This window comes from Gopherus evgoodei, chromosome 10 (assembly GCF_007399415.2).
Source record: "Gopherus evgoodei ecotype Sinaloan lineage chromosome 10, rGopEvg1_v1.p, whole genome shotgun sequence".
Taxonomy (NCBI): domain Eukaryota; kingdom Metazoa; phylum Chordata; order Testudines; family Testudinidae; genus Gopherus; species Gopherus evgoodei.
In genome coordinates this window covers 69,346,602-69,360,109 of record NC_044331.1, presented here as the reverse complement: position 1 = coordinate 69,360,109, position 13,508 = coordinate 69,346,602, and the positions used below count along the sequence as shown (strand labels likewise).

The 13,508-nt window shown below is 40.3% G+C and overlaps 1 protein-coding gene across 1 annotated transcript in view; it reads left to right on the top strand.

The window, feature by feature from the left end:
* The window catches only part of PDILT (protein disulfide isomerase like, testis expressed), a 33,675-nt gene extending 20,445 nt beyond the window's left edge, over positions 1-13,230 (top strand). Inside the window, exons 5-11 of the mRNA XM_030577768.1 lie at positions 408-518; positions 1,692-1,817; positions 3,228-3,425; positions 5,559-5,679; positions 6,959-7,140; positions 11,346-11,435; positions 13,076-13,230. Coding sequence (XP_030433628.1) covers positions 408-518; positions 1,692-1,817; positions 3,228-3,425; positions 5,559-5,679; positions 6,959-7,140; positions 11,346-11,435; positions 13,076-13,147 — 900 coding nt within the window. The 3' untranslated portion in view covers positions 13,148-13,230. The remainder of the gene's footprint in view (positions 1-407; positions 519-1,691; positions 1,818-3,227; positions 3,426-5,558; positions 5,680-6,958; positions 7,141-11,345; positions 11,436-13,075) is intronic.
* The last annotated feature ends 278 nt before the right edge of the window (positions 13,231-13,508 follow it).

Here is a 13,508-nt window from a genome sequence, read left to right as displayed (position 1 = left end):
CAATGTACAAACACAATGACAACTACAAAACTATAAGGAAGCAACATTGACAACTAGACTACAAAACAAACCAGACCAAGAAATTGTTAAAGCAAAGGTTCATTTGCCATTTCATTGTGCCTAGGCACCGAAAGGGTCTTGCATTAGAATTTAGAGTGCATACACAGTGTATTAGGATTATTGGCATGGAGTAAATTAAATGTGTCAGCTTTATCTTGACACGCAGCTGCAACCATGTTACTAATCTGGCAGTGCCATTTATTATAGAAGAGTTATGAAATTTTAGTTGCTATTGACAAGAAAAAGTAAATTTGAAAACAACAATATGTTTAATTAATGACAGCATGCTTGCTACAGTCGAGGATAAAAGTGGCTGCTTTAAAAACTTTGCTTTCTTATTACTCAAGGGAAAACCTGTACATAATGAAGTGTCTGAAGACGGCAAGCAGAACAAAGTGGATCTTACCAGATTAATTAAAACTGTTACCATGGATTTGGTCACAGAGTATAATCTTGAGGTATGTTCACTGTATGGAATTAAATAGAGCTAAAGCAGAAGGGAATTTAATATGTTGCTCCTGGAATTCCAGAACCAGCATGGGGCTATGTTGAGCTGGACAATGAAGCTCGACAGAATTTAGAGTGGGAATCCAGTTTACTTAGCTGTTCTGTTTACCATACTCACTTCCCATATACCATACGGTTCCACTCCAAGTGACTTCTATGTTAGATTCATAAAAGCAGCAAAGGAAGAACAAATGTAAAATCTCCTTGAGAGAACCCTGTGTGTCTCTGTCACTCCTAACAGCTGATCTCAACAAACTGGCTTGCAGTACTGACCACTCCAGCAGATGCACAGAGGGACTCATGCAGAAAACTGTCATAACAGTCACACAGCTTCCTACACTAGAACAGCCAATGTTTTATAGGGCTATAATCCCACTAAGATATTTTCCTCCAGTTTTGAGAGCACAGTAAAAACATCCCTCAATATTCCCCTATTGACGTCTTTCCCGGAGAACTCAGAAGATGAAACTCGATCATGGTGGAGTTCTATCATCTGTTAAACCACACAGGAAAACCTTATTTGAAATTGCATCCTCGTGCAACAAAGCGGATCTATTCTGAATTGATGGCCAACCTGTTATTCATTTCTATTGACCATCACTACTGACCAGACAAACACTAGCTCTAAGGACTCACCCTACCAGTTTGGTAAATAGCTGAAAACAGGGTCAGACAGTTGTAAAGGTTAATATCATATTCCAAATCTCAGGCTAAAGGTGGCTATGCAGCTGCCAAGTGTTTGGTTGCTTTTCAGTGAGCTGATCCTAATAGTTTTTATTGACAACACTATCTTTTACTTAGAGAACTCCAGCCAGCATTAATTCTGTGCCTGTTGTTATACAGGAGGTCATACTAGATTACCATAATGGTCCATTGTGGTCTCAATCTATGAATAATGCTGAGGTTTTCCTTAAGCAAGAAACCCACTTAGCAGCTGCTGGTCTTCTCGCACTTTATCCTCTTTAAAACAATGCAAAATCTCAGGGTTATGAAAATGATGGGGAACTATATGAGTCTTGGAAAGTACAATATGCAAACCCAGAACTGAATGGCATTGATACTTCGAGCATGTGATTCACTGTTCTGCTTACAGTGAAACAGATGTTGAGCCTTTTGTTTTGCAGACATCTATGAAGATTTTTGATGTCCCTGTTGAAAATCACATCCTGCTGTTCACCCCTAAGAACTCAGAGACATTCAACAAGACTTATGAAGATTACGAGTCTGTTGCTGTGGAATTTAGAGGAAAGGTTTGTGATGTAGTTTACTTTAGAGTCCTGCTTTGCAAATGTCAGATGTCAAAGATCAGTTGAAAAACACCCTCCAAATGTTACTGATAGGAATATATTGCTGTCAGTTTGTCTGCTATCAAACCACTTCCAGTAGTTCTCAGAACCATTTTTCTAGCATGGGTCCTTAAGCAAAATGGTCTGGAGAAATCAAATTAGAAGTAAACCCAAAGGGAGAGTGATGCTTTAAAAATATGATTCTAACTGTGTCATGCACAACAAACCTATTTCTGACCAGTCCTATCAAGCCAATTTCTGATCTTACATATGAACCGTACTAAGGGGAACTTCCAGCCATGAAACATTTAGTAGTGCTTTTGTAGGCTCAGAATCTAGTCTGTGATGTCGTCTGGAAATGCCATTCTGGGAATTTCAATGAGTTGCTGTTGGCCACAGCTGAAACCAGCAGTTCTACCTTAACTGGTTTTGCAAAGAATCTGTATGACACCGTTTCATCCAGCAAAGTGTGTGTGTGTAGGGGGCGGGGGAATGCAGCAAAGGAGAGGGAGAGTAAGTAAAAAACAGCATTTTCTAGCAGTCTCCACTGTCAGTTATTAAATTTTGCTACTATTGCTCCAAACACTCTAAGTGCTACAGAATGAGAATTCATCTGCTAGTAAAACCACCACCAATCATTTTACTCTACTATTGGTAAAGATACCTGGATTATAAATATTTCAGATTTTTGTACTATTAAGTTTTGTCATGTAATGCAGGGCTATAAGAAGCAATAAGAACTTACAGGGGCAAGTAGCATAGCTTTGGTTGTGTGGGAGAGAGCAATATAATTGACCAGACTGTGAAATAAATCTAAATATTAGTGTGCTGCAGCTCTGTGTAGTACTGCAGTATCAAGTAGATTCAGTAAAAGCCCAAACTTATCTTGTTTAGAATGTTGTTACTATGTCAGAGCTGGGGCACAGAGAAGTTTACAGAACTGCTGGGTGAACCATGCTCAGTATACGGTTATTCAGAGTTCCAGTGGCAGATAAGCCTGGATCCTAACAATGCCAAGTTTCGGGAGGTTCATTTCAGGATCTAAACTTCAAATCTGGCCTGTATTGCTATGGATTAAGCCAAAGCCCTTGGATTGAATTCCCGTACACAGGGTGAAATTTCATATCCAAACTCATCTTCAGATTCAGTAGCTTTTAACTGAGAGTTTCATGTCCAGAATCTAATTTCTTTTAATCTGAAATTCAAAGTGAAGGATGGAGCTGTTTGATGCAGGTCCTTGTGGAGGAATCCAAAAGATGTTGATTTGTGTGAACAACTGCACAGCTATTTCTAAGGTAATAGACTTCTGCTTTTAGGATGTAATGGGATGCTATGAAGCTGGATATCCAGCATGCTGCTGTTTTTCCTTTCCAGATAATGTTTATCTTGGTGGACACAAATGAAACCAGAAACGGGCGCATTTTTGAGTATTTTCGCATCACTGAGGTAGATGTCCCTGCAGTGCGAATCTTAAACCTGACAAGTGATGCAAAGTACAAAATGCCTGCAGATGAGGTGACTGTGGAGAATCTAAGAAGCTTCTGTCACAGCTACCTAGGTGGGAAAGCAAAGGTATGCCTCTCTGAAGAGACAGAGTCAGACGTCCATTTGACACCACCTGAAGATTCTAGCACATTTGCAAAAATAAAGTGAAAATGTTGTTTAAGTTCCTACTCTACCATGTGTACTAGCCTGGTTCTGATTTTACAAGCTTGTTCTTGTTGCTGTCATGTGCTCTGTTTTCAGTTCATACTAGTCTACTCCCTTATTTTGGATAACTGAGATGGACCACAGTATTGACTCTCTGTGAGAATTTAGGCAAGTCACTTATGGCCTGAATTTTAAAGGTGATGAGAACCTCTAAATTTCATTAACTTCAGCTGGCATTTAGGGTGAACAACTCTGAAAATAAGACCATAAAACCTCTCTAAGCTTCATTTCCCCCATCTGTATAGTAGGGATAATAACATTTGCCAGCACCATTGGGGTTTCCTTATTTTCGTGACTCCTTATAATCTTTTTCACTAGAATTATTTCCTGCTGGATCACTTTTCTCTATTCTCATTACAATATTTTGTCATCACAATGAGGTATCAGAACGTTCTTGCCACAGACGTTCCACGACAGATACTTTGTAACTGTATTGTGTTTTCAGTGTTCTGATGCTTGATTTACTTTCATATTTAACAGCGTTCATTAAGAGGAAGGAAGGAATCATGTGGAGGGGACGGAGAAATCTAGGTAGTGGCATTCATCCCTGTTATATAGCCACCTCACTCCTCTTCCACAATAAACAAGCTCTATAGTTCTCTAGTTTTTGACTATTATTCAGCCAGGTTTTGTAGGACAACTGGATTGTGTAGGTTCAAGTAACCTTGTGATGGGTTAGATGACAGAAGCTCCTTTGGGAGCTGCCAACTGATGTGCCAAGACTACTTCTGCCCCTGCCTTCCCTGCCAGCTTGGGACCCCAGCACCCTGTCTTGCTGAGCCAAACATGCCTATCTGCTCCAACACAGACCCAGGGTCTGAATTACTTGCCCTACAGCTGCAGACTTGACTAAAAGCAGCTAACAGAAGTGTTCTTATCTTTAACACTCAGATGCCCAACTCCCAATGGGGTCTAAAACCCAAATAAATCCGTTTTACCCTCTATAAAGCTTATACAAGGAAAACTCGTAGAGGGCGAACAATTTATAACACTGATAGAGAGATATGCACAGCTGTTTGCGCTTCTCCCCCCAGGTATTAATACATACTCTGGGTTAATTAATAAGTAAAAAGTGATTTTATTAAATACAGAAAGTACTGTACAATTTAAGTGATTCCAAGTAGTAACAGACAAAACAAAGTGAGTTACCAAGCAAAATAAATTAAAACATGCAAATCCAAGCCTAATACAGTAACACAATTGAGTACAGATAATATCTCACCCTGAAAGATGTTTCAATACATTTCTTTCACAGACTGGATGCCTTCCTAGTCTGAGCACAATCCTTTCCCCGGTACAGCCCTTGTTCCAGCTCAGGTGGTAGCTAGGGGATTCCTCATGATGGCTCTCCCCCTTTGTTCTGTTCTACCAATTTATACATCTTTTGCATAAGGCTGGAATCCTTTGTCCCTCTGTGGGCTCCCACCCCCTCCTTCTTAATGGAAAGAAACCAGGTTAAAGATGGATTCCAGATGGACATGATCACATGTCATTGTAAGACTTCATTACTCGCTTGCCAGAGCACATGTATACAGGAAGACTTGCAGGTAAAACAGAGCCATCTACAGTCAATTGTCCTGGTTAATGGGAGTCATCAAGATTCCAAACCACCATCAATGGCCCACACTTTGCATAATTACACTAGGCCCTCAAAGTTATATTTCATATTTCTTGTTTCAGATACAAGACTGGTACATTTATATAAATAGGATGATCACACTCAGCAGATTATAAGCTTTGTAATGATACCTTACAAGAGACCTTTTGCATGAAGCATATTCCAGTTACATTAGCATATTTTCATAAAATCATATAGAGTGCAATATCACAAACCTATTTATAGTTTGACATGACTCACAATATTTTTAAAAGCTAACTATAGTAAGTAAGGGCATTGGCTGAATATTGTCCAGTTGGACTCACTTAAACCTGAACCGGAATATGGCTTCCTGATATCCCCATCACTTTCATATCCCTGTTTCTCTTTCTGATTAGCCCCATGTATCTAGTGAAGAAATCCCGGAGGACTGGGACAAGAATCCTGTTAAGGTGCTTGTTGGAAAGAACTTCAACAGGGTCGCCTTTAATAAGACCAAGAATGTGTTTGTAATGTTCTGTGAGTATCATTCTAGATTGTTTTAATATGATCACTTTGATGTGAAAAGGCAAATGGATTTGTTCTGTATCAAATGAAGCACTATACATTACATAATTACTGTAATTTTGCTGTCTGCTCAAAGCATTATAGGAAGATTTGTGCCATATCATAAGGAAACAGTGTGGTTCATGTACTGACTTAAGTTTGTTCTGTATAGGAATCCCTAAAGCCAATACTTCCCAAGGCAGTGTGAAATCCTGAAGAAAGACAAAGCTATCCTGGCATTTTATTGCACAATGTAACATTCAAATGTGCCATACAATAGGAACTAAACTGTATTCCATGGACAGATCCCAAGGCAAAAATGGAGGACATCTTACTAGGAGTGCCCCACAAAAGGAGCCACAGTTTCTTTGCTGTGCCCCTTAGCTCCGAGGGGAAGTAGTTTCCTGCTGAACTAAATAGAAGGAGATCACTCTCCCTTCCCACAACCACCAGAGCATCTCTGCCTATTTCCCACACCTCCCCATCCATCTTCTCCAGGGTGGGAATAGCAGGTGCAGAATAACTCTGTGCACCCAGACCCACAATCCAAGTAACCCATGAGTTCTTACTCCCCATTGTGCCTCTGCCTGGGTGCGTAACCCAAGACCAAACCTAGCCCTATAATTCCAATTGTAGGCTTTTGTGAACACGGTTCCAAGCTTGCTGGTGTTCTGATGAACACCACTGGAAAAAAGGTGGGCCTTAGGGAAACAAATACAACTAACATGAAGAAAGATGTGCATGTACTCAGATAATGCAATAAATAATAAATTAATTAATTAATATTGAAACTCCCATTGATCTCAGTGGGGCCAGGATTTCACTTCTGGAGTTTTGGTTTGGTATAGCATGGAGAAAAGGGTCAGTCACACAAAACAGATCCATATTTGGGGTTATGGCTATAATCCATCTCCCTCCTAAATTCAGGACGGTAAAGCATTGCTATGTAACAAGGATGGAGGTGCTGGGACCTACTTGAGCCGCAAGGCTTCCTGCCACCCAAAAGTGGTACCAGAAGAAAAGATGTTTGTTAGGCCACAACGTCTGGTTTTTACTTAGATTTTGCTCAGTTCTTACTCTGAAAAACTCCTATTGACTTCATCGTGCATCTTTGTTTGCCCCATTGTTTCTATAAGTGGGTAATGCCCATTTCAGCTCTGGCACCTATCAGTTTTCTGTATTCCTGTGAAAGCAGTGGAGTAAATTCATAGGCTTGATTTGTGAACATCTATTTTTGTTTTTAAAATTACAGATGCACCTTGGTCTCATGATTGTAGGAAACTCTTACCAATTTGGGACGAGCTGGGCAAGAAATATGAACATCATGGAAATATAGTAATTGCCAAAATAGACTTCACAGCAAATGACATCCAGTTAATTATGCTAGACCGCTATCCATTCTTTAGATTCTTTCCTGTTGGATCCAATAACCAGGTGAGAAGCATTCAGTGTGTGTATGTGTGTGCATGTCAGAATGAGTGAGCATGTGAGAAAGGTGCCATGAAAGTGAGAATAAAATATATTTGTTATGGAGCAACATGTACCCACTTCTGCAAGGAATCTGAGTTTAAAGGGCAAAATATTTGCCTACAGCCCTCACTCACACGTATCAGGTTCTAGTATGAGACCATACTAGACTTTTAACAGACCTGGACTAATGAGGTTTATACAGCCATAGTCACTGGTGACCCGAGTCAATCCCTGTACTGTCCCAGGTTCCAGTGGTCCTGGACTTTCAGGGGTGTTTGCAGAATCCCAACCTCTAAAAAGCCCACAGCCATGGTCCTGTGCTAGCCTCTGAGAATGGATTCTGCAGGGGCTGCTTAGCGTAACACTCATTTAAAAAAAACAATACTCCGGACTTATTCACCTCAGTGCTTTGTTCATGTTACCTGTTTGAATTGTTTCTGTAGCAGTTTGGCTTATGAAAACATGTTTACATTGTCTTAGAGGCCATGTCCTCTGAGCTTTTCAGAAACTCTTTGCCAGACAGCTTTGCCAATATCACAAACCACAGTAGCAGCAAATTCAAGTGCCTCTTAATAAAAATAATAAAGAGCTGTTGCTATTGCTGATTATCTCTAGAATATGCTGTGTAATGTACCATCATGTTGCATAATGTTCTGAAAGTATTGCTGCAAGAAAGGACAGAAGAAATAGAAATATATTAACCTCATAGTCATAATCCTCCATTTACATGGATAATTTAATTGAAGAGAAAACGCCAGCTCTGGATCAAAGAAATTCAATTCTATGATACTGTTATAATTAAAACATTACTCAGCTTTTCATTTTTCTCCTCATGGCCCACACGTAAATTAAATTCTAAGACATTTGTACTTGTCCTCATTTAATCTCTTAGGGAGAGATTCTTCCCTTGGACGTGCATGCACAATTTCTAATGAACTGAACAGCAGCCCTTCACATCCCTATTGGGTCTGGCCTTAATGTCTACATTCTACATCCCTCTCACTTAACAGTTTTCTACTCAATACTTTTAAAAAAACATATTATGACCTTTTGTTTTCTAAAAAAAAATAATGAAAAGTTGGGACACCAGGTTGTCGCTGAATTTGATTACTAATTATCTAAATTGTGGTAGTGTTCTGAGGCCCCCAGTTATGGATCAGAGTTTCATTGCGCTAGGCACTGTACATGCATAATACAAAGATAGGCCCTGCCCCGAAGAGCTTACAATCTCTCCTACCACATTCCTGCCTTAGACTGGAGTTTGGTGCCCAGATGCTAAGCAGATGGACAGAGAGCGAGAGAAAAAAGGAAGAGGAGCAGGAAATACACAGCACGATTACAAATATTTGCTCCTTGTAATTCTTCTGTGGTGTTTATCCCTCTCTCTTGTTAGGGATGGGAACTAAATGCTAGTGTGACAAAGGTCAATGAAGATTGTGCGTTCCCCCTCTGTGTAAGCCTCTCCCATTCTCAACTTTGCATCTTCTTCCAGTCTAATCCTTCTGCATGGGTTAGTCTCTGTCTTCTCATGCACCAAATGATCTCTTGCCAATCTCTTCCCAGAACCTATTTCTCCCTCACAGTCTTTCAGACATGACCCCTGTATGGGTCTAACACATCAGGTGAAAATCATGCCAGCACATAGGGGACACTGTATGTCTGAACTGTTGTCTCTGTGTCCCGTATTGAGCATAACTTCCTTGAGGCAGAAGCCACATCTCTGTATATTTGTACAGCACCAAGATGATTGTCAGCTTTCAACAAATGGGATAGTAATTATAATGCTTCATGCAATGCCCGACTCCCAAGATCAGGATTTTGTTGTTGTCAGAGGGTTGATGGTTCTGTATCAGTGTCTAATCTACCCAACACCTTTCACTGTTAAAGAATTACAGATAGGAAGAGCTCTATGCTGGATGAAGATAGTGGTAACTTTCTGACTGCCACTTTAACCTCACATTGTGAAAAAAGCCTGGAGAGTAAAACCCTTAAGATAAGATTTTCCCCTTCTCCAAAACTCTCTTACATCTGGATGCTAGATCCTGCTCTCATTAAATCAATGAGAGTTTTTGCCATTGACATCAGTCAGAGCAAGATCAGGCCCTTGTTTTCTAGGACTAGGGTAGGGAGGATGTCATGACTTCCGACTACTATAATCTCCCTCAGGCTGTTCTGAAAGGACTGTGATAAAGCCATCAGGAAACTAAACATTACTGCATGCTCAGTTGACTGGTGTGCAATCAGACACTTTCTCACAATACAAAGGTGGTTTTATGGAATACTCATTTTTTTCTCAGCGACATCAGCTGTCTCTCATTCAAACCATGCCTTAGATTTTGGCCATTTAAGACTGGATTCTGCTTTCATTGACAACACTGGAAAATTCCCACTGATTTCAGTGGGAGCAGGATTTGGCCCGTGAACAAGATTTTCAAAACTAGGAGCCTTGCTAGGGTTCTAAATGAGTAACTAGAAAGCTGGTGGGGGCTCAGCTCTTAAGTCCACATTTGGATACCTATGTAAATAGCCTGATTTTCAGAAGTGCTTACTCAAGGGTCTGGTTTTTGAAGTCTTGGCTTTAATAAAGATTTGTTTATTCTAACAAGCGAATAGTGACCACTGACATACAGAGGACGCTTTGTTGTCAAAAGCGATCAGCCACCATACTGAATCAGAAAACTCTTAAATTCCCTAGCTAAATGTGGAGAGTTGAAAAAATATAGCTGGCATTTAACTATCTGATGGGGACAGTTACCATCAGAGCTGAAGGAACATGGAGATATTTCATCTGCTAACACCCTCAGAAGGAGTGGTTGGGTCTGCCATGCACTATTTGTGATCTTTTGATGAAACAGACTGTCTCCCTGTTTGCTGTGTGCAAATAAAATATAAATTAGCAATTTCTTAGATGGTGTTTAAGGCTGACATTTGTTTTTGTTTCTTGGCACTAAGTGAGACATACACATTTATATCCTCTTAAGAACTGAATGCTCTGAGAGATGTTGAAAATTCTCCCTGGTTGCAAACCCCCAAGAGCAGCTTAAGAGGGTGGTTTATCTCACTTTGACAACCTTCAGGTTCTGAGACCCTGCTGCTTCAGCTATCATTGATTACCTCATCAGACGTCAGACAGGCTCAAGATTTTTTGGAGAACATTTATCTTCTCTGAAGGAGTCAAAACAACTGTTCTGTTCAAGAAACTTAAAAACCCATGAGCACTTTTAAGAAAACATCACATAATGTAGCTGTGTATTTTCTTGTCATATTCAAACTATTTTAATGCCCGGACAAAATGAATACCTGGTGTAAGTCTACTGAAATCACAAGGGAATGGAGGAATTTTGCACACAGTATTTTGAATTCAAACAGGGCAGATCCTCCTTTCAGTTAAATCAGCATAGTCCAATTTATTTCAGTGCAGGTAGACCAGTTTACACTGCCTGAGGATGTTTAAATTTGTTCAGATCACAAGTGGGAACTTTTATGTTAAGCAAATACAACCTCGCACTACATTATGGTTAAACACATTTACAATTTTCCTTAAGCTCCCACACAGCACGTTTTGAAAAAGTCTCTAAAACGGTGCTGTATTCAGTGATTGTTGGAGAATTCAAAAGCTCTCAGTGTGAAATGATCTTTCTTCCCAACTCCCTAAACAAACATTCAGCAATGCATTCTGCCTCAACACATGAAGTATTCTTCACAGCCATTAGGTATAGGCAAATTTACTTTTTCACCCGCCTCTTGTTCTAGTTTAATCATCCTAGGTGGAGGATTTCAAAGCCATCTAATAGTTTTCGATGTCCAATTCCAATTAAAATCCTTTAGGCAGCTTTGAAAAGCTCACCTTATGGTCTCTATTCTGCAAAAAAAATGCATGCATCTGCTTAACTATATGACATGAGATGTCATATAGTTAGTTGGCAGGATCCAGGCTAGTATAATAAGGTGAGTTTGGTTTGTGTAGGATTCCCTCCTTTCTTCTCACAGAGATTTGTATCTATCTCCTTCCCCATTCCGGATACCCAATTAACCTCCATGGCTTTCTAAACTAAATGCAAGAGTCCAGAGTCCGATAAGCCTGCATAACTCAGAAATCCCTGCGTACTGTGGTCTGATTTCAGGCATTTTATGCATAGAATAATTCTTTATCCTTCTATTCTTTTCAGATTGTGGTATATGACGGGGAATATACCCTGGAGGCTTTTGCTGAATTCTTAGAAAAACAAAGCAAGCCAAAAGCAGAAGCAACCAAAAAGGTAAAGGATTTGACTTTTCACTCAGTCACACCCGGATTTACAACACATGATCCTTCTTTTCTTGATGCTCATGTTACAGGTCTCTGAGCCAAGAAGCTAGTGTAACCACACACTGGGTAGCAGGAAGCAGTTGCCATCTGGGCAAGAGAGGACCAAACTTTGCCTGGGTTTTGATTTGTACAAATCAAAACCCCAGCCAAAGTTGGTTTGGATGAAAATTGGAAAGGTTCACATCTAGCTCCCATTTTATCCACTCCCTTTAAGTTCAGTGGGGCTTCTCTCCTTTCTAAGCACTGTGGCAGAAGTAACTGCAATGTTTTCCTTTCCTTTTTGTGATCTGGATTGGACTATAGCCTGGTTCACCAACCACAAGTTTTGGTGCCCTTGACTCAACCTGTCTCCAGGAGGCTGGGCTTCATCTGCTGCAGAGCGCACTATGTATGCATGAGATGCTCCATACTGACTCAGTTGCATATCTACACATATTTCATTATGAAAGAGTTAATGACAAACAACATAGTTTAACAACCTGAGACTCAAGCTACATGCAGAAAACACTTAGAAAAGTGACAGCAGAGTCCTCACACCTAACTTCTGATGAGAAAGGACAACGTGGTGCATAATCTGCCTTTCACTGGAATCCAGGGCCTATTCTGCCAAAAGGAGTGAGAAGGCAGGTGGCCCGGATGCACCGAGGATGCCACTGAAATTGCCCTTTAAAGGTGAGGGGAAGCAATGAGATGGTGGATGGAGAAATACTGAGGAATGTGATTCACCCTTCACTCAGGTTCATTCTCAGGGCTTACTGATGGATTGATGACTAAGCAGCTGGTTTTGAGAAGCAGAGGTTCTTCTCCTGCTGTACACATGAAGGGGCTGCAGCTGTGGTGAAGGGTCTCCAGTCACATGTTTGAAGGAGGGTTAGGAATCACATTCGCTCACACTCCTCTGTGATGTATTACAGAGCTATGTGCATTCTACTATTTCACTCTTGGTGCCTTATTCCGCTTTAAAGTATAAGGGCTGCAGGGTAATTCTACAGTGAGTCTGAAACCCCTCCAAGATGTGCTTTGCACTGCTCGAGGTGGAGCGCTTGGCATTAGCCCACCTGCTTATATTTGCTGTCCTTATTGAATGACATCTAAATTTGTCCAGCATATAATGCAGGATACACTAGGTTTTTCGCACAGTGCACTGCTTGATGTGAAAATCCCCTGTTGGAGTAATACTTTTCGTTCCATTACTGGGGCGGTTACAAATGGCAAAAGCAAAAGGCAGTTCTTTTGAGGTTGCATTAGAAAAGACAGAGCATTATCTCTACAGGATTTTTAGATCTGCCCATGCATTACATAGTGAGAGTGAATGGTTTTTCAAGAGTTCATCAGAATTTCACACTAAGGGCATCTCATCTAAGCTTTGCCCAGGGGCTGATATGTGAGTGCGAGATCTCATTTTTTCGTAACAGCAGCACTAGCTCTGATCTCATTAAGATGTAAAAGAGAAAAATCATCTAAAGTTCTTACAATATTTTTAAAACATTTTTCAGAGAACAAATACTCACTAAAGTGATTCTCTTATCTTGAGAGGCTATAACGTGGAACATCATTGGTGTAAACATTCATTTCATTCATTTTTTAAAGCCTCCTCCTGGAGAAAGCAAATTGGATCTCACTGAGGAAGAGACTGTCATAAAACAGAAAGAAGAACTTTAACTCCACAGTGAAGGGGAAAGATTCCATAGGAGGATATCCTGAAGATGAGGATGCTTCACACTATGAGGACTTTGATCGCATCATGAGAATATAAGGATGCATCAAAAAAAAATAAAAAAAAATAAAGAGAGAATATGACGTCACTGTCTGGCTGTGCATCATTACTCTTTGGAATATGACTTTACTGGTGTTTTCCCCTAACCTGGAATCAATGTCTCAGTTCTTAAAGTAATCTTTCATTTTGCCTCAAATTTTTTATTGTCAGGGCACGCCTCCACTCCTGTCTGTTTCTGTGCACACAGCCTGCTTGGAGACACTCCGATTGTGAGCACCATGTGTAGTTTATTTACATTTCCCCTGT